Consider the following 21,791-nt stretch of genomic DNA (forward strand, 5'->3'; position numbering starts at 1 on the left):
GGTCCTGTATACATGTACAAAAAATGGATATCTGATAATTTTTTCTTTTTACTCATTGACAACTATGCATTATAAAACAAATGGCTAATTAATTACATCAAAAAATATCAAGTAAAGGGGCTCACTATTCTATAGTTGTCATGGCTGTTTTTTGCACTTTGGTACATTTGAGTATTTTATGTGGTTTTCCCATCAGTGACCAACTTTATTGATGCTTTTTATTGAAATGCCAGCATGTTTTCAGTCTAAACATCCTACTTCCTGCTCTCACTTTGCTGTTTCATTTGTTCCTACACTGCCCTGTCAGGTGAATTGACGCCCTACACTTGTTCCCCTCCACCAGTGATAGCTGCTCCATCTTCAGCCCTTTGATTCCACTTACACACCTTTAGGCGCCAACATTCTCTATTTGTAATTTCTATTTATAAGACCATAAGGTGCTGGAGCAGAATTAGGCCATTTGGCCCATCAAGTCTGCTCCACCATTTTGTCTTGGCTGATCCATTTTCCCATCAGCCGCAAACTCTTGCCTTCTCCCCACATCCCTTCGTGCCCAGACCAATCAATTTATATATTTTAAGTAGACTGTAAGTCTGCATCTCTTTTTAGAGGCATTGATAAAGTGGGGAGTCAGTTCCCTTTTCCCCTGGATGGAAATGACTCATAAAGGGGGCATAATTTTAAGATGAGGAGAGGAAAGTATGGGAGGGGAGTGAATATCAGCGGTGTTTTTACACAGGTGGGGGGGTGCAAGGAACACGTTGCCAGGGAGTGGTAGAAGCAGGTATAATAGACACATTTAAGAGACTCTTAAATAGGCACACGGATGAAAAAAATGGAGGGAAGTGTTAGATTGAACTTGGATTAGATTAAAATGTTGGCACAACATTGTGGGCCTGAAGGGCCTGTACTGTTCTGTGCTGTTGTATGCAATCTCCTAAAAAATTAGTTTTTCACCATTTAATGCAGGATTTAGTACTGGTTTTGGTTTATTATTGTCACTTGTACCAAAATACAGTACAAAGCCTGTCTTACATTCAGTTCATACAGATCAGATCATTACATAGTGCATCCAGCAAGAATAAGATAAAACAATAAGAATGCAGAATAAAGTGTAAAATCTCCCGAGAAAGTGCAGGTAAACGGGTAGGTGATACAACATCACTGCTAGGATTTATTATCCATCACTAATTCAACTGAGGAGGCAATTAATGGTCAGTCACAGTGGTGGGTCACGTGTATTGTAGAGAATAGACTGCAGATCCCCTTTCTTAAAGAGCATTAATGAACTAAAGTTCGAAGTAAATTTATTGTCAAAGTACGTATACGTCACCTTAAACCACCAAGAGATTCATTTTCTTGCGGGTATTCCCAGTAAATGCAAAGAAACACAATAGAATCAATGAAAACGGCGCACAACAGAGACAAGCAACCAGTGTACAAGAGACAACAAATAGTGCAAATGGAAAAAATTAAAAACAAAATAATAATAAGTAATAAATATTGAGAAGATGAGTTGTAGAGTCCTTGAAAGTGAGTCTATAGGTTGTGGAATCAATTTAGATTTGGGGTGAGTGAAGTTATCCCCGCTGGTTCAGGAGCCTGATGGCTGTAGGGTAATAACTCTTCTTGAACATGGTGGTGTGGGACCTAAAGCTCCTGTACCTCCTTCCTTATGGCAGCAGCGAGAATAGAGCATGGCCTGGATGGAGAAGGGTTCTTTCATATTGAAAGCTGCTTTCCTACGACAGCGCTCGGTGTAGATATGCTCAGTAGTGGGAAGGACTTTACCTGTGATGGACTGGGCCATATCCACTACTTTTGTAGGTTTTTCAGTTTGTTTCCATACCAGGCCATGAAGCAACTGGTGATGCAGTCATGCAGAGCTATATGGGGTTTTACCTTTGCTTTGCTGAGACTCACGTTCTCTAAATCCAGTTTATTTAACTGAATCAGGATCAGTTTATTGTCACTGACATGTGTGGTGACATTCGCAACGGTTCAATCCAATACATAATGAAGAAGAAGAAAATAAATAAATAAATTACAGTATACATAGATTGAATAGATTAAAAATCACGCAACAACAGAAATAATATATATTAAAAAAGTGAGGTAGTGTTCACGGATTCAATGTCAATTTTGGAATTAGATGGCAGAGGGGAAGAAGCTGTTCCTGAATTGCTGAGTGTGTCCCTTTAGGCTTCTATATCTTCTACCTGATGGTAACAGTGAGAAAAGGGCATGCCCTGGGTGTTGGAGGTCCTTAATAATGGACGCTGCCTTTCTGAGACACTGCTCCTTGAAGATGGTCTGAGTTCTTTGTAGGCTAGTACCCAAGATGGAGCCGACTAAATTTACGACCCTCTACAGCTTCTTTCAGTCCTGTGCAGTAGCCCTCCCCCCACCCACCATACCAAACAGCCTGTCAGAATGCTCTCCACAGTACATGACTACAGAGGTTTTTGAATGTTTTTGTTGACATACCAAATATCTTCAAACTCCTAAAGAAGTATAGTCACTGTCTTGCCTTCCTTTTAGCTGAATTTATATGTTGGGACCAGGTTAGGCCCTCAGAGATCATGACACCTAGGAACTTGAAATTGCTCACTCTCTATGAAAATTGGTACGTGTTCCTTCATCTTACCCTTTCTGATGTCCACAATTAGCCCTTTCGTCGTACTGACGTTGAGTGCCAGGTTGTTGCTGCAACACCACTCCACTAGTTGGCATATCTCGCTCCTGTACGCCCTCTTGTCACCATCTGAGATACTACCAGCAATAGATGTATCATCAGCAAATTTATAGATAGTATTTGAGCTATGCCTAGCCACACAGTCATGGGTATGTAGAGAGTAGAGCAGTGGGCTAAGCACACACCCCTGAGGTGTGTCAGTGTTGATCACCAGTGAGAAGGAGATGTTATCCCCATTCTGCACAGACTGTGGTCTTCCGGTTAGGAAGTCGAGGACCCAATTGTAGAGGGAAGTACAGAGGCCCAGGTTCTGTAATTTATCAGTCAGGATTGCAGAAATGATGGTATTAAATGCTGAGCTATGGTCGATGTACAGCATCCCGACGTAGCTGTTAGTATTGTCCAGGTGGTCTAAGGTCTTGTGAAGAGCCATTGAGATTGCATCTGCCATTGACCTATTGTGGCGATAGGCAAACTGCAATGGGTTCAGGTCCTTGCTGAGGCAGGAGTTCAGTCTAGTTATGACCAACCTCTCAAAGCTTTTCATCACTATCAATATGAGTGCTACTGCGTGATAGTCATTAGGGCAGCCCAAATTATTCTTCTTAGGCAATGGTATAATTGTTGCCTTTTTGAGGCAAGTGGGAACTTCTGTCTATGGCAGTGAGAGGTTGAAAATGTCTTTGAGTACTCCGACTAGTTGGTTGGCACAGATTTTCAGAGCCTTACCAGGTACTCCATTGGAGCCTTCCAAGGGTTCATCCTTTTTAAAGACAGCCTACCATCAGCCTCCGAGACAGATCACAGGGTCATCGGGTGCAGCTGGGATTTCACAGTTGTAGCTATATTCTCCCTTTCAAAGTGAGCATAGAAGGTGTTGAGTTCATCTGGTAGTGAAGCATCGCTGTCATTCATACTGTAGGGTTTCGCTTTGCAGGAAGTAATGTCTTACAAATCCTGCCAGAGTTGTCGTACATCCGATGTCGCCTCTGTTAAATTCCCCTACTGTCTTCTGTACCACTTCCGTAGAAAAATTTGCTTAGATCAATCATGGTGATAAGACCATGATCATCCATGTCATATGACTCGGCACATGATGATGATGATGATGTCTGTCTTGGGTCAAGTTATTGGACCAGTGCTGCAGGAATGAGTTGGCTATTGAACAGAAACTTAGCCGCACAGCTGCTCAACCCCTGTGAATATTGGGAATCTGAAATAAAATAACACTCATTGGAAATACTCTGACCAGGCAGCAGCAGCAGAGACAGGAAATGATTAGTGTTTCAAGTTACTGACTGTGTGAAATTGTGAAGTACAAAATGTAAGATTAGCCTCGAAGTAATGTAATTACAACATAGAACATTACAGCACAGCACAGGCCCTTTGGCCCATAATGTTGTGCTGATCTTTTAATCTACTCCAGGATCACACTAACCCTTCCCTCCTATGTAACCTCCATTTTTCTCTCATTCATGTGTCCGTATAAGAGTCCCTTACAAGTCCCCAATACTGGGGTTCCCAACCTGGGTACTATGGACCCCCCCCCCCCCCCCACCAGTTAACGGCAGGGGTCCAGGGCATAAATATGTTTGGGAACACCTGCCCTAATGTATCTGTCTTTACCCTTTACCACCACCTGGTGGTCACCAGGCAAAAGCAAGGGAATGGGGTTGAGAAGGATAATAAATCATCGATGATGGCATGCATGGTGGAACAGACTCGATGGGCTGAGTGGCCTAATTCTGCTCCTGTGTCTTAAGGTGCACACGTAACAGTGCATTTCATGCTCCCAACACTTTGTGTGTGAAAAAAACTTAACCTCTTACATCTCCATCGTACTTTCCTCCAATCACCTCAAAACTTTGCCCTTTTGTGAATCTTTATCAGTATCTGCTGTCCAGGAAAATGGGAGTGACAATTCCAAATTAAAGTTGTTGAACACAATGTTGATTCTGAAACCCCATAAAGTCTGTCATCTCACTTTCTTTTACCTGCAGGCAACAATCATATTGTGACTCCATATATGTAATCGGAGATGGGGTGATAATAATTAAATCCCCCAAATATTATAAAATTCAATGAATGATGTCATTTTAACACCGTAGGAGATATTGTACTAACAGTTCATTACCTAATGCATTACAGCTGTAGAAATGAGAACTGTAAAAATTGTCCATTAATAGTTTTTTTTAAAGCCTTGTTTCAAATAAGCAAGTAATATCTTAATTGGATTCATGTTCTAACAGGCAGAAGACCCAGCCTTGGAGAGGCCATACACTTTTAAAGATTTCTTGCTTAGGCCAAGGAGGTGAGTTTTTCGGATTAGTTGTAATCAATTTGAGTGACTAATGTATTCACAGGTGAGGTACATGCTTGAATACAAGAAGTAACCATTCCATCTCCTGTCCTTGCCTTTCCACGTAATCTTTTCACCATTATTTTGTACAATGAGTTATCGTTTGTTGTGTTACAAAATGATCTGAGTTCTTTCCAATCATCTTCCTGGTTTTTATGTTTATTTTCAAGTATCTTGCATAAACAAGCGTCTCTGCTTTATTTTGCATTGTGTGCCCGATATTGTGTAACTTTGTAAATCACGGCTTCGCCTGCTGCCTCAGGTTGTGTTGAGGTGCAGTTTGATTTAAGGGTAACCTTTATAGAGTGAGTGGCTTTACTTACCTGCGTCTCTGCAACCTGCCCTCACATGCCCTTTGATACTGTTGATCGTATCCAATTCTTTTTAACACTGCAGCTGCTCAGCCACTCCATTATTATTCCTCTACTTTGTTTGAAGTTGATACCTAAAAGATCAGCAATTATGCATGTTTTGCATGCCAAGTTTCTTACGTACACTCAGCCAGAAAATTTGAACCAAAAGTCTGTGGCAGTGAACAGTGAGTAGGTTGCAAGGTTGGCAAAATCAGGCCCCACGTTTATATAGACTAAAATAGTTTCAATCACTAGAAAAAAAATATTAATTTTATTTTCTATTGCAGTCATAAATCCCGGGTGAAAGGATTTTTGCGCTTGAAGATGGCCTACCTTCCAAGGAATGGTGGACAAGAAGAAACACCAGAACAGAGGGAAGAATCTGAGGTATAAATTTAGTAATTATGCATCTTACTCAACCTTTTTTTTAGTTGAACACACAGATGAGACTACAGATGCTAGAAATCAGGAACAACATGCACACAGGCATGTTGAACTCAGCAGTTCAGGCAGCAACAGTGGACTCTTCATTTCCCTCCATAGATGCTGCCTGACCCTCTGAGTTCCTCCTGTGCCCTTTAGATTGGAATTAGATTAGTTAACCCTTTGTGTGATGCATATTCTGTTCCACAGCATGTGAGGCACAACAGTTTCTATTGATGCCATTTTATCTTCCCACTTATAACTCCTGATGTCTTAAATGACTACATTAATAATTTTATGGAATTATCTTGTGATGGTCAGGACAGTCAAGGAGAGAAATGCAGGCTTATCGGATTGAGTGATTTAGGTAGTTAGTTATACAGGGCAGAAAAGGCAGTTCTGGCCCTTCGAGCCACACTGCTCAGCAACTCCCAACAATTTCCAATTTAACTCTAACCCAATCACAGGACCATCTACAATGACCTACACAGTACGCCTTTGGACTGTGGCAGGAAACCGGGGTACCTGGGGAAAACCCTTGCATTCCACAGGGAGGACATCTCGAGACTCCCTGCAGAGGATGCTGACGTTAAACTCCCAACACCCCAAGCTGTAGTAGCTTTGTGCTAACCGCTATGCTATCGTGGTGTCCATTGAACTGATTGAACAAGTGTTTCTTTGTTCAAGTTCAGATTCGGATTCATTTCTTCATCACCTACAGAGAAACACTTTGTTTGCGTTAACAACCAACACAACATTAGGATGTGCTGGGGGCAATCCACAAGTTTCGTCACACATTCAGATGTCAATATAGCATGCCCATGATGCTCAGCAGAACAACGGAGGACACGACAAGCTACAAAACAGCAGCAGCAAAACAAGTCCGTTTCTCCCTCCCACCTACACAAACAGTCCACAGACCACACAGCAGGCAGCTCTGCCCTCCAGCCTCCAGATGAATTGTGGACACATTGGGCATCAATGTTCCCAGCGGACCTCAGTTATCAGACCTCCCCTCCACTTTCAGACTTCTGATCAATTCCGGGATTCAGTCTTCTACATTGACCCAAGGACTCACCTATGACGGTGAACGGAGATTCTCTGCCTCGCGATACTGAAGCCTCCATTGGTCAGGGTCGACCATGGACGTTGCATCCTCCCTGTCTTGGTACACAAGCCAGGGCAGCATGATATGGAGAGCAAGTTGTTGCCCATGTAGAAAGCTCCACTTCTTCACGCCTCTGATGAACTCAAAGGAACAGCAGAGACCAATACGGTTTGGCACCAGAAGCATCGCTGGAGTTGCCAGTCAGCATTGAACTCAATGTTGGACTGCCTTAGGGTCTTCAGCTCCAGATTTTTTCCCTTGGGGTTGACTTCTGAAGCCTTCCCCAACAAGGCAACGGAAGTTTGAGATCAGAGTTTTCCTTCTCCTAGATAAGCTGCCAACTACGGCTGACGAACCCCATCTGCCTGAAGCGACTGGTTTTAAAGCACCAACAACCCACCTTTGCCTCTTCTCCTGTCAGTAGTAACAGTTCCACTGGGCTTAGTAGCTAATCCACACATGAAGGCTTGGAGCTGGACTTGTTTGGCAGAGACCATTTGAGTTGCACGCCATTGGGAGTGTTTAATAGGTAGTGGGAGCATGTCTCCATTACCACCCCTGGTTACGACAACATTAAGGAACCCTCGCAGTACTGTGGCAGTACATTCACCATAGAGGGTGGGGTAGTTCCAGAAGGCTGCTTCTCACCACCTTCATAAAAAGTTAGGACCAGCCATTAAAACTGTATCACACCCTTGTGATTCAACAGAGAACACAGAAAGCAACAAGAGAGAAACAAGCCCCTTACCATGCTCACACATGGAACAGTCTTCCAACTCTTGACATAAGAGATTCTGCAGTTGCTGGAAATCCAGAGCAACGTGCAAAATGCTGCAGGAACTCAGCAGGTCAGGCAACATCTACAGATGAGACCTTTCATCAGAATAAGAATTGGGAGGAAGGGGAAAGAGGACGTTAGAAGTGATAGGTGAAGCCACGTGGGTGGGGGTAGGGGGAGAAATAAGCTGGGACGTGATGTGGAAGAGTCAAAGAGCTGGAAAAGAAGGAATATGGTGGGAGAGGAGAGTGGATTGTGGGAGAAAGGGAAGGAGCAAGTGCACCAGGGGAGGAAATCGGCGGGTGAGAAGAAGAGCTAAGCGGCCAGATTGGGGAATGAAGAAGAGGGAGGGGAAGGAGAAAATACATTATACATATAAAAGTTAAAAGATTACCAGAAGTCGGAGACTACCACTCCTACCTGAGAGTGACTTCATTGTGCCAGAGGAGGAGGCCATGGGCCAACATGTCCGCATTGGAATGGAGATAGGAATTAATATGGTCGGCCACCAGGAAATTCACCCTTTCATGGATGGAGCTGAGGTGCTGGACAAAGCAGTTCCCCAGTCTAAGTCGGGTCTCACCTATGTAGAGGAGGCCACATCGGGAGCACTGGATTCAATGCCTCATCTGGAAAGAGTGTTTGCAGCCCTGTTTGAAAGTGGGGGGGGGGGGGGGGTGAATGGCAAGGTGTAGCATTCCTGCTGATTTCAGGGATAAGTGCCAGCAGGAAGATTCGTGGGGAGGGACAAAAGGACAAGGGAATCAGGAGAGGAGCGATCCCTGCCAAAAGCGGTGAGTGGTGGTGGGGGGGAGGAGGTTAGAATTTGGTGGTAGAGTCCCGTTGAAGATGGCAGAAGTTGCAGACAATGATGTGTTGAATGTGAAGGCTGAGGCGGTGGTAGGTGAGGATAAGAGGAACTTTATCTTTACAATGGCAGCACCAACCACTCCAAACAGATAATCTCTGAAGAGTGTTGATAATGGCTGGGGTCTCCCGTATTGTGAAGACACTGCCCAGAAGAAGGCAATGGCAGACCACTTGTGTAGAAAAATTTACCAAGAACAATCATGGCCATGGAAAGACCATGATCGCCCACGTCTTTCGACATGGCGCATAATGAACGAACGATAGATAGGGTCAATGCAAGCAGAGTTTTTCCACTAGGTCGTAAGTTAAGGGTGAAAGGTGATGTATGTAAGGGGAACCTGAGGGGGACTTTCTTCAGTCAGAGGGTGTGGCGAGTACATAGCACATAGTACATATATTATTCCTTTTTTATCTCTTCTCCTCACCTGCCTTTCACCTCCCCCTAGTGCCTCTCCTGCTTCCCTTTCTCTCATGATCCACTCTTCTCACCTATCAGACTTGTTCATTACCTTTTTGACCTATCACCTCCCAGCTTCTTATTTCATCCCCTCTCACCCATCCTCCTGGCTTCACTTATCGCCTTCACTTCCCTCCACATTTTTACTTCTCATCTTCCCCCTTTCTTTCCAATCCTGAATAAGAGTCTTGGCCCGAAACATTGACTGTTTATTCAATTTCATAGATGCTGCCTGACCTGCCGAGATCCTCAGCCTGTGTGTTTAGCAATCACTCATTGGTTACTATTTGAAATCCCAGGGTGTTCCTGTCATTAAACTTATCGTAATTAAATATGGCTGACTAACATGTCTTGCATTCTGCAAGACCGCGGGAGGTGGGCAGAGATGTATCTCCATTTAAGAAAAGGGTCCACAAAACAGATTGAGGCAATTGTGAGGTAATTACTTAACTTTGCTGTGCTAACATTGCAATAATAATTATTAGCAAACACTACCATCAGGAAGGAGATACAGAATCCTGAAGGTACACACTCAAAGATTCAGGTACAGCTTCTTCCCCTCTACCATCTGATTTCTGATTGGACATTGAACCCATGAACAATACCTCACTACTTTTTATTTCCTTTTTTTGCACTACTTATTTAACTATTTAATATATATATATTCATACTGTAATTCTGTTTTTTCTCTCTATTATCATATATTGCATTGTAATGCTGCTGCAAAGTTAACAAATGTCATGATGATATTAAACCTGATTCTGATTTTGATAGAGCGACAAAACCAAGTAAGCACTGGATAATCTTGACTATTTGCTAAAGTAAAGTAGAAAATATTTGTATCAGAAAATGAGAGAAAACTTCTGCTTGAGCAACACACACAAAAACGTCAGAGGATCTCATCAGGTCAGGTAGTGTCTATGGAAAGAAGTAAAGAGTTGACGTATGGCGAGACCCTTCATCAGGTCTGAATCTTTATTCCTCTCCATAGATGCTGCCTGACCTGCAGAGTTCCTCCAGCATTTTGTTGTGTTACTCTGGATTTCCAGCATCTACAGATTCCCTTGTGTTTAAAACTGACCTTCAGAATCAAAATCACAGGTTTAATATCACTGACATATGTTGTGAAATTTATTGTTTTGTAGCAGTAGTACATTGCAATTTATAAATAATTAAAAATTGTAAATTACAATAAGAAGTAAAGAAAAATTAAATTAATTTAGCCTGGCCATTTACATGTGAAATCAAGAAGTACTTTTACATTCAGAGAGGTAGAAATGTAGAAATGAGTAACCAACTCAATTAACTATTAGAGTAGATAAGGAGCCAGATTTTGCAGACAATGGTGAACTGACAGCATTGTTATTTTTAGATTGAAGAAGAATATTGAGATTTCTCGCAGTTCTTTCAGAGAGAACTCTTAGAGAGCTCTGGGTGAATTTTCTGCATTGCCCTATTGTGCGTCCAAATGACATGAAGGCTTAGAAAGGGCATCACATGGGGTGACTAAAAGCTAGTCCCATCAATCAGATAAGAAGAAAATTTTTGGTCAGCTTACTCATACCAACAAACCTGGTTTTGTGACATTCTAAGTCAACTCAAATTCCTAATGAAGTAGGGCAGTTGATAACTTCCTTGTGATTGCCTCGATGTGTTGAGACCAGGATAGATACTCTGAGATGTTGATGCCGAAGAACTTGAAGCCGCTCACCTTTTTCAGTACTGACCCTTCAGTGAGGTGGGTGTTCTCCAGACTTCCTCTTCCCAAAGCCCACAATCAGTTCCTTTGTCTTACTGGCAAGGTTATGGTTGTAAAACCACTCAACCAGCTGATCTGTTTCACTCTTGTATATCTACTCATCACCATCTGAGATTCTACCAGCAGCAATGGTGTTATTGGAACATTTATAGATGGTATTTGAGCTGTGTCTAGCCACACAGTCCATAAGACCATAAAACATAGGAGCAGAATTAGACCACTCGACCCATCAAGTCTGCTCTGCCATTCCCGCATGGGTGAGAAACTAACAGTTCTTCCCCGGTTCTCTCCAGCCCTTCCTTCTCTTCCATTTGAATGAAGGAGAGAACTTTACTTGAAAATAATTCTAATTGGTGTTAAACACAAAAGATTCTACAGATGTTGGAAATCCAGAGTAGCACACACAACCTGCTAGAGGAACTCCAACCTGATGGCACAAAATCCGATTCCTCCGACTTCCAGTAATTTTTCCTTATTCCCTTCCCTCTTCTTCAATTCCCCATTCTATCCCCCCTTCCCTCTTCTCTTCTCCTTACCTGCCTATCACCTTACTCTGGTACCCCTCCTCCTTGCCTTTCTCCCATGGTCCACTCTCCTGTCCTATCAGATTCCTTCTTTTTCAGCCCTTTACCTTTTCCACCTATCACTTCCCAGCATCTCACCTCATCCCTCCTCCCCCATCCACCTGGCTTCACCTATCACCTGAAAGCATGTCCTCCTTCCCCTCCCCCACCTTCTTATTCTGACATCTTCTCCCTTTCCTTTCCAATCCTGATGAAGAGTCTCAGCTCAAAATGTTGACTGTTTATTCATTGCCATAGATGCTGCCTGAACTGCTGAGTTCCTCCAGCACTTTTGCTCTAATTCTGAGACCTCCATCGGTCAGAGTTGACCATGGATATTGAGTCATAGCTGGGCAGTACAATATGAAGAGCAAGCTGTTGCCCATGTAGCAAGTTCCCCTCTCCACGCATCTGATGAACCTGAAAGAACGGCAGAGACCGATACAGTTTGGCACCAGCAACGTCGCAGGAGTTGCGGTCAACTTTGAGCTCAAAGTAGGACTGCCTTAGGAACTCCAGCTCCTTTTTTCCCTCGGGGTTTACTCCCGAAGCCTTCCCCATGAGTGGGTACAGCCGCAAGGCAGCAGAGGTTTGAGATAGGAGTTTTCCTTCTTGGTGAGCGGCCAACCATGGTTGTCAAAGGCTGTTTGAAGCACATGCCATTGAGAGAGTTTAATGGGTACTGGGAGCATATCCCCACTATCACTTCTGGCTATCATAACGGTAAGGAAATCTAATTGCTCTAAATTGTTCCTCTAATTAGTATTTCTGCTTCAGAATGGTGTTCATAATTCCTTTGTGGCAAAAGTAATTTAAAACAAAGTTTCAGCATAACCACATAATTTAGTTTCAGTAAATACAATGCTGTTTTGCCCCTTTGCTTGCAGGGGAGTGATCACTTCATTTGGTGAATACTCCACATGCCCTGCCCCCATTCCTCCCCTCTCTCCATAGAACGGGAGAGCAGGTGGTTATCTGTTGTTCCAAGGTTTCTATTTAAATAAAATTCTATTGTCAGTAATCAGCCAAAGTTCTGTTTAATTGTCTGTTTGTGCAGTTTCAAGGTCAGTCAGGTCATGTGCCACTTGCTAGATGGATGTAATGCTTACTCAAAGCTCTTTGCCTGCCCAAAGTGCACTAGTATTGGATATTTGGATAAGATTTCTCACAGACAAGCACTGTTCTTGAGTTCCTTGCGCCTGAAGCAAAATTTTCTTCATGTTTGTACTCCCAAGTGGTAACCTGAGGCCTAAATTCGTCATTTCTTGCTGAACAGTACACAGTGTCAGATCACATGCCTTTACTGGCTTGGAAATTCCAGCCTTCCGAGTTCACACTCTGATACAGAGAGATCTTGGAGTAGCTGTCAGTTTGTCAGTTCTACGAAATCAAGGCTGGTATCTTGACTCCGGATTTCTTGGTCAGTTTAAAATTGTGTCTGGTGGATTGTAGGGTAAGGGTATTATGGAACCGAGTTACAGACAGACTAGTTATAATTTAAAATTTCTCTTCTTGATTGTCCATGAAGGGACAGGAGTGGGCAAAGGTAGCCTAGTGGTTAGCATAATGCTATTACAGCTCCGGAGACACGGGTTCAATTCAGCTGCTGCCTATAATGAGATTGTATGTCCTGCCCGTGACAGCATGGGTTTCCTCCTGGTGCTCTGGTTTCCTCCCACGTTTTAAAGATATACAGGTTAAGGGTAGAAGGCAGAACAGTAACTTAGCAGTTAGCATTGCACTATTATAGCGCCAGTGATAGGGGTCCAATTCCTACCGCTGTTGCTAAGGAGTTTGTAATTCTCCCCGTGACCAGGTGAGTTTCCTCCAAGTCCTCCGGGTTCCTCGCACATTCCAGACACTGCTGGTTAGTGAGTTTTGAACATAGTGTGGTTAGCCCCAGGAGTGTGGCGATGATCGCAGGCTGCCCCAGCACATTGTCGGTCTGTGTTGGCCGTTAATGCAAGCGACGTATTTCACTGTGATGTATATATGACAGATAAAGCTAGCCGTTGTCATACGCAGGCCCTTCCATCTCCCTTCATCTCACCAAGAGAACCATTCTTTTCATTCTTTTCTCCCTTGTGGAGTTAGTTATAAATTAACTTAGCACTTGGTAATTTGCCTCTCCGTACTAACTGTGTGCAACCTTTTCCTGCTTGTTTTCAGTGTGCCTGGGATATGGTCGATCCCACTGATTCAGGAGCACAGCGCGAGCAGCAACTGCCACCACTGCCATCTGGCTGGGAGGAGAAGACTGACAACCTGGGCCGGACGTATTATGTGAATCACAACAACAGGACAACACAGTGGCAGAGGCCAAGTCTAGTGTAAGTTGCCTTCCTGGTCTGTACTTTATCATGCACATCCCTGGTTGTTAAAGCAAATGACGCTTTTCATTGTTTGTGTCGATGTACATTTCCATAGCTAGGGTGCCTAAGACTTTTGCACAGTTCTGTAGTAATTTTATGTATTGCACAATACTGCTGCTGCAAAAAAAACCTATCGTGACACATGTGATTAATGATAAACCTGATAGTGAAAAAGGACTACAAATCCCGGGAAACTCACCTGGACAATAAACTGGACTGGACTGAAGGGACGGAGCTGACTGTACTTCCTGAGGAGGCTCCGGTCATTCAGCATCTGCAGTACTATGCTGCAGATGTTCTACGACTCAGTGGTGGCCAGCAGTCTATTCTACGCTGTAGTCTGCTGGGGCAGCAGGGTGAGAGCAGCTGACACCGAGATGATCAATAAGTTCAACCAGAAGGCTGGTTCTGTTCTGGGGGTGGAACTGGATTCCCTGGTGTTTCTGTCTGAGAGGAGAATGCTGCAGGAGCTACGGAGCATTATGGACAATCCTTGTCACCCCCTCCGTGACGTACTGGACAAACAGAGGAGCACCTTTAGTAACAGACTGATTCCATTGAGGTGCCCCACTGAACGTCACAGGAGATCCTTTCTCCCTGTGGCTACAAGCCTCTACAACTCCTCGTTCTCAAGTTTATAAGTGGATGATTTCATTGCACATCTGTATTTTGCACCATTACTGTTTAATGCACATTTTGTATTTTTCACACCTCAAAGCTTACATTTTGTATTTAAAAGTATATATTTCTGACTGAGAACCTTGCAACAATAATTTCCTTTAGAATAAATAAAGTTTTGTCTTATCTTATTGTGGACTGAGAGTGGGAAGGGGACAGAGAGAATGGAGTCATAAGACCAGAAGATTTAGATAGATAGATAGATAGATAGATAGATAGATACTTTATTCATCCCCATGGGGAAATTCAACTTTTTTTTTCCAATGTCCCATACACTTATACTTAACTCAGTAAAAAAATATGATATGCATCTAAATCACTATCTCAAAAAGCATTAATAATAGCTTTTAAAAAGTTCTTAAGTCCTGGCGGTAGAATTGTAAAGCCTAATGGCATTGGGGAGTATTGACCTCTTCATCCTGTCTGAAGCAGTTTGATCATTTGGCCCATCAAGTCTGCTCCACCATTTCATCATGACTGATCCATTTTTTCTCTCAGCCCCAATCTCCTGCCTTCATGCCCTGACCAATCAAGAATCTATCAACCTCTGCCTTAAGTACAGACAAAGACTCGGCCTCCATCGCTGCCTGTGGCAAATAATTCCACAGATTCACCACTCTCTGGTTCAAGAAATTCCTCCTCATCTCTGTTCTAAAAGTATGCCCCTCTATTCTGTGCTCTGGTCTTCGACTCTCCCACCGTAGGAAACATCCTTTCCACATCCACTCTATCAAGGTCTTTCAAAATTTGATGTTTCAATAAGCTCACCCCTAATTCTTCTGAATTCCAGTGAATACAGCGCAGAGCCAGAGCTCTTCATATTGCAAGTCATTCAAGACTGGAATAATTTTTATGAACCTCTTTCGAACCCTCTCCAGTTTCAGCACATTGTTTCTAAGATAAGGGGCCCAAACCCGCTCACAGTACTCCAAATGAGCTCTCACCAGTGCTTTATAAATTTCAACATAACATCCTTGCTTTCATATTCTAGTCCTCTAGAAATGAATGCTAGCTTTCCTCACCACAGACTCAACCTGCAAATTAACCTTTCGGGAATCCTACACAAGGACTCCCAAGTCCCTTTGCACCTCAGTGTTTTTCGTATTTTCTCTCCATTTAGAAAATAGTCAACCCTTTCATTTCTTCTACCAAAGTGCATGACCATACACTTCTTAACACTGTATTCCATCTGCCATTTCTTTGCCCATTCTCTTAATCTTTCTAAGTCCATTGTAGCCTCTTTACTTCCTCAAAACTACCTGCCCCTCCACCTATTTAGATATTGTCTGCAAACTTTGCAACAAAGCAATCAATTCCATTATCCAAATCATTGACATATACAGTAACTTAAAAAGAATCGGTCCCAACATAGACCCCTGTGGAATACCACTAGACACCGTCAGCCAACCAGAAAAGGCTCCCTTTATTCCCACTCATTACCTCCAGCCAATCAGCCACTGTTTTATCCATGCTAGAATCTTTTCTGTAATATCATGGGCTCATACATTGTTAAGCAGCTTCATGTGTGGCACCTTGTCAAAGGCCTTCTGAAAATCCAAGTGCACAGAATCAACTGATTCTCCTTTGTCTATCCTGCTTGTTACTTCTTCAAAGAATTTCAACAGATTTGTCAGGCAAGATTTTCCCTTGAGGAAACTATGCTGACTACGGCTTATTTTATCATGTGCCTCCAAGTACCCTGAGCCCTTATCCTTAATAATCGACTCCAACATCTTCCCAGCCACTGAGGTGTGATTAACTGACCTATAATTTACTTTCTTCTGCCTCTTTCCCTTCTTGAAGAGTGGAGTAACATTTGCAATTTTCCAGTCTTCTGAAATCATTCCAGAATCTTGTGATTCTTGAAAGATCATTATTAATGCCTCCAACAATCTCTTCTGCCACCTCTTTCAGAACTCAGGGATGTTCACCATCTGGTTCAGGTAACTTATCTACCTTCAGACCTTTCAGTTTCCCAAGAACCTTCTCTCTAGCTATGGTAAGCACACAGTTCATGCCCCCTGACACCTGGAACTTCAGCCATACTGCTAGTGTCTTCCACAGTGAAGACTGATGCAAACAACTTACTCAGTTTTCCCATCATTTCCTTGTCTCCCATTACTACCTCTCCAGCATCATTTTCCAGCAGTCTGATATCCACTCTCACCTCTCTTTTATACTTCATGTATCTGCAGAATCTTTTAGTATTCTCTTTAATATTATTGGCTAGCTTGCTTTTGTATTCCATTTTTACATTCTTAATGAATTTTTTAGTTGTCTTCTGTTGGTTTTTAAAAGATTCCTAATCCTCCAACTTTCCACTAATCTTTGCTCTATTATATACCTTCTCTTTGGGTTTTATGTTGGCTCTGACTTCTTTTGTGAGCCACAGTTGTGTCATCTTTCCTTTATAATGCTTCTTCCTCTTTGGGGTGTATATATCCTCTGTCTTCTGAATTGCTTCCAGAAATTCCAGTCATTGCTGCTCTGTTGTCATCCATGCCAGTGTTCTTTTCCAATCAATTCTGGCCAACTCCTGTCCCATGTCTCTGCAATTCCACTAACGCTACTGTAATACTGATACATCTGACTTTAGTTTCTCCTTCTCAAATTTCAAGGTGAATTCAATCATATTATGATCACTTTCCCCTAAGGGTTATTTTACCTTAAGCTCTCGAATCAATTCATGGTTGGGAAAAGGAGACGGGAGAGGGGAGGGAGCGGGGAGCACCAGAGAGACATTTGGTAATGATCAATAAACCGATTGTTCAGAATCAAAAGACTGCCTGGTATCTCAAGGCTGGGCGTGTCTGCACCCGTGCCACATCGTGCAGCTCGCACTCCTCTACTACCTGTCCCACACTCCTCCTGCAGTGCATCACCCTCACCATTCCCAACATCATTTGCTCTTGCTAGATTTACAAGCTCACTCTCCACTCCACATTGGCAAATATAGTACTGTAGAAAAGTCTTTGGCACCTGAGCTACACTACCAAAGACTATTGCCAAAGACTTTTGTACAGTACTGTACATGTGGTAAATTAATCTGAATCTGAAATTTGAAAAATAATAATATGAAGAGGGATGCTTTATGAAAATGAGCAGTGAACTGATCAAGATAAACTGGTGCCTAAGCTTGGCAATCAAAATTGGAATAGTTTTTGAACAATTGGAGGCCTTTAATGTTGAGATGTTTCAGTTCCAGTCCAGTGAGGGAAGAAAGAGAGTCAAGTTGAGGCGAGAGTTTCAGATTTGAAAAATAAGTATAAGATAGAAAAGAAAATTCCCAACTACAGAACTGACAGTTTAACCTTGGTGGTGGGACATGGTCACAGAAGCAATAATCAGTGATAGTTAAATGGTCAGAAGTCAAAATTTGAATTGATTAGTCACCATGGCTTTGTTAAATTTTTCTCATCAACTGGACAGTGTTTTTGATGATGTAGTAGAGAATGTCAATAAGGGAACTGCAGTTGATATGGACTTGCAAAAGGAACTTGATGAGTATAATAGGCCTTTCATCAAGGTGGGTTGCTTTGCAACAACATTGGACATGGACAACATTTGGAAAACTAACAGGAAACATAGTATAAGCACAAGAGTTTCTGCAGATGCTGCAAATCCAGAGAAATACACAGAAAGTGCTGGAGGAACTCCAATCGTGACGAAGGCCCAAAATATCATCTGTTTATTGCCTACATGGATGCTGCCTGACTTGCTGTTCCTCCAGCATTTTGTGTAGGAAAGAGAGTAGTAGTGATTGTCATTGTGTATTTTAGACAAAGAGAAGTATAGGTTCACAGGGGTTTGGTAGGAGGATTAATACTTTTCTGTATAATATTAATGATTTGAAATTATGTATACGGAGCACAATTTAAAAAGGTGCAGCCGACCCAAATCTAGGAGTTGCCATGCGCTGTGAGGAGAATAATTGTTTCAAGAAAATATTGACAGACTTGTCATAGAGCCATAGAATAGTACAGCATAGAAACAGGCCACTTGGTCCATGCTGAACTATTCTTCCTTCTAGATCTATCGACCCACACCTGGACCATAGCTTTATGGAACCCTACCATCCATGTACCTATTCAAGTTTCTTTTAAACGTTGAAATTGCACTTACATGCATCGCTTGCACTGGAAGCTCATTCCACACTCTCATGACCTGCTGAGTGAAAAAGATTCTCCTCATGTTCCCCTTAAACTCATCACCTTTCACCCTTAACCCATGATCTCAACTTGTAGTCCTACCAATCCCAATGGAAAAAACATTCTTTCATTTACCATATCTATACCCCTCATAATTATGTATACTTCTATCAAAGCTTCACTCATTCTCTGAGGCTCCTGGGTTTAAAGTCCTAACCTATTCAACCTTTCCTTTAACTTATTCTGGCAGCATCTGTAAATTTTCTCCATACTTTTTCAATCTTATTTGTATATTTCTTTTTGATTTGTGATCAGAACTGCACACAATACTCCAATTTTAGCCTCACTGATATCTTACACAACTTCAACATAACATCCTAACTCCTGTGCTCAATGAAGGCTAGTGTGCAAAAACAGCACACACAAAGTGCTGGTGGAACTCGGCAGGTCAGGCAGCATCCATGGAAATAGACAAACAGTCGACATTTTGGGCTGAGACCCTTCTACAGAACTGGAAAGGAAGGGGGGAAACATCAGAATAAAAAGGTAGGGGAGGGGGAAGGAGATAGCCTAATGGTGATTTGTGAAGCCAGGTGGGTAGGAAAGGTAAAGAGCTGGAAAGGAAAGGGAAAGGTATGATAAATGTGTCGAAAGCTCTCTTTACGACACCAGTTTCCTGTGATGCCCATTCAGGGAATTATGTGGTCTGTACTTCTAGATCACTGTGTTCTAACACACTCCTCAGTGCCCTACAGTTCACTGTGAAGCAGATTCTCAAGGACAGCTTCTACCACAGTGCAGTAAGACTATTAAATAGTTCTGCTGGTTCAAAAGTTGGATTCGTGGCCTCGCAATCTACCTCATTATTGTTACCTGCACTGCACTTTCTCTGCAGCTCTTAAACTTCATTTTGCATTATTGTTTTGGCCTGTACTGCCTCAGTGCACTGTGTAATGATTTGATCTGCATGAATAGAAGGCAGGACAAGCTTTTCACTGTATCTTGAGACATTTGACACTAATAAACCAATACCACATGAAATATAGTACTGAGAAATGTTAAGTGTTATGCTTCAGTGGAAACATTGAGAAACGATAATACTGTGGAAAGGGCAGTAGGCTGGTGGTGTAAGCACACGTTCAGAATCAGAATCAGGTTTAATTTCACCAGTGTATGTAGTCAAATTTGCTGTTATGCAGCAGCAGTACAATGCAATGCATAATAACAATAAACCAATAAACTGTAACTTACAGCATACATACATATATTTATATAGTAAAATTAAATAGGTATTGCAAAAAGTGAAATATAGGTAGTGAGGTAGTGTTCATGGGTTCAATGTCCATTCAGAAAATTTGTTGAAAGTGACAGGCATATTGGGATGGTGGTTTAGAAAAGGGCATAGGATCCTGGTTTTATCAAGGATCAACTTTATTTGCCATATTCATTCCATATATTAGAAATTTGCTGTGATGTGTTGGTCAGGGTGTGACATGCGGAGGACAATAATGAGGGACTCACGAAGCACCTTCATCAAAATGTTGCAACAATATCTGGATTACTGTGCCCAGTTCTGTACTTTGTAAGAATGTGAAGGCAAATTTCACAACATGTCAGTGATAATAAACCTGACTGTGATTCTGGTGTGGCAGTAGGTGCCATTAGCTACTTTACTCAGAATCTAGGGCATTGTTTTGCTTTGCTTAAATTGTACAGAGTTAATCAACACTTTGTAAAAATGTCAAGCCTTTGGAGAGGGTGCAGAGGAAATTAGCTAAAATAATTGAATGCTGATGAGGTGTAGTTCTTCGCTGTGCTAGAAAGCGAGAGGAGGGAATGCAGTGAGGGAATCTAATGGACATATTTTAAATCTTGACTGGTTTTTAGAGTAGGTTGAGATGATGTTTCAGTTGGCAAAGGGGGTCAAGAACCAAGGGACATAGAGTTAAGGTCAAAATCAGAATCTAGTTTATTAACCCATCAGTTCCCTCTAAACTGGCCAGGTGTGTGGCTGCACAGTGACTGAACAGCTCCCACACACGTTGCCTTTGTTACTGCGCAGCTGGACTTTTCTTTTTTATGATGTTAATATAATTTTGAAATCTATGTTAATATAATTGTGAAATACCCTGAATATAATCCATACATTTACTAAATAATAAATGTACATTTTAGAGCTTCAGTACTTACATTGTCAGTGTGTCAAGTTAGAAGACTGTTACAAATTGTAACAATTAACACAGAATGGAAGTCAGTAGATCATTGTTAATAACCTGTCGGCCAACGCCTTCTAAATATTCATAGTATGCGTATTTCAAAAGAACATTTAAAGTGCTGTGCAGTTTTCAGGCTGTGTAAAAAAAATTCCTGCTCAGAACAATGGCTGGTCCACGCAGATGTAAAAAAAATTAAAGGGAACGTTGTCACTGACATTGTCATGTATTTTGCTGTCTGGTGGCAGCAGTACAGTGCAATGCATAAAAAATTACTATAAGATGCAATTGTAATAGATAGGTAGATAGAGAAGGGGGGGGGGGGGATAGGGAGAGCAACTCAACTTAACTTGCCCCATTACAGGTCTACCCCGTTTTTTGAACATTCACTTTATGTCAACTCACTGTTACGAAAGACCTACATTAGTTACCTGTTTTCGCTAACAGAAGGTGTTTTCACTGTTATAAAAAATGGCAGCGCGCGCGCGCCAAGCAGCCAACCTCCTCCCCCGGAACTGCATTCTAGCTGGCTTTGCTTAAACCATTGCATGTGAGCATCTGTGCTTTATGTTGATTTATTTTGTGCATCCGTTAACAAGGTATCGGAAAAGCCTAAAGGAGTGCGTAAGGGCATTACAGTTAGTGTAAAACTAGACATAATTAAGCGTTTCGATCGTGGTGAACAAAGTAAGGACAAAGTGAGTTTGGCTGAGCGTTTGTGGAAGTTGACGAAGATGATGTTGAAGAGGTTTTGGCATCCCATGACCAAGAACTGACAGATGAAGAGGAAAGGATAACAATTGAAACCGAACGCAGTAGCGAACGGCCTGAAAGTGAAGTCGTCCAGGAACTGAACGGGAAGCAATTGCGTGAGATTTTCACTGCGATTGCCAACGCTGCAATGATTGCAGAAAAGTATGACGTTAATTTTGAAAGGGTACGTAGGTTTAAGGCATATTTACAGGATGGTTTGAGTGCTTACAAAGAACTGTATGATAGAAAAATGCGCGAGGCT

At 42.2% G+C, this 21,791-nt stretch overlaps 1 protein-coding gene across 18 annotated transcripts in view; it reads left to right on the forward strand.

Annotated features, from left to right (window-relative positions):
* The window catches only part of nedd4l (NEDD4 like E3 ubiquitin protein ligase), a 418,746-nt gene that overhangs the window by 297,661 nt on the left and 99,294 nt on the right, over positions 1-21,791 (forward strand). For 17 of the 18 annotated variants that reach the window (XM_073064158.1, XM_073064157.1, XM_073064163.1 and 14 more), the window contains 3 exons: positions 4,945-5,006; positions 5,695-5,794; positions 13,535-13,695. In XM_073064158.1, coding sequence (XP_072920259.1) covers positions 4,945-5,006; positions 5,695-5,794; positions 13,535-13,695 — 323 coding nt within the window. Of the gene's footprint in view, positions 1-4,944; positions 5,007-5,694; positions 5,795-12,680; positions 12,786-13,534; positions 13,696-21,791 lie in introns of those variants that run through there. The other variant, XM_073064162.1, reaches the window with a different exon arrangement.

Source organism: Hemitrygon akajei, chromosome 13, assembly GCF_048418815.1.
Source record: "Hemitrygon akajei chromosome 13, sHemAka1.3, whole genome shotgun sequence".
Lineage (NCBI taxonomy): Eukaryota > Metazoa > Chordata > Chondrichthyes > Myliobatiformes > Dasyatidae > Hemitrygon > Hemitrygon akajei.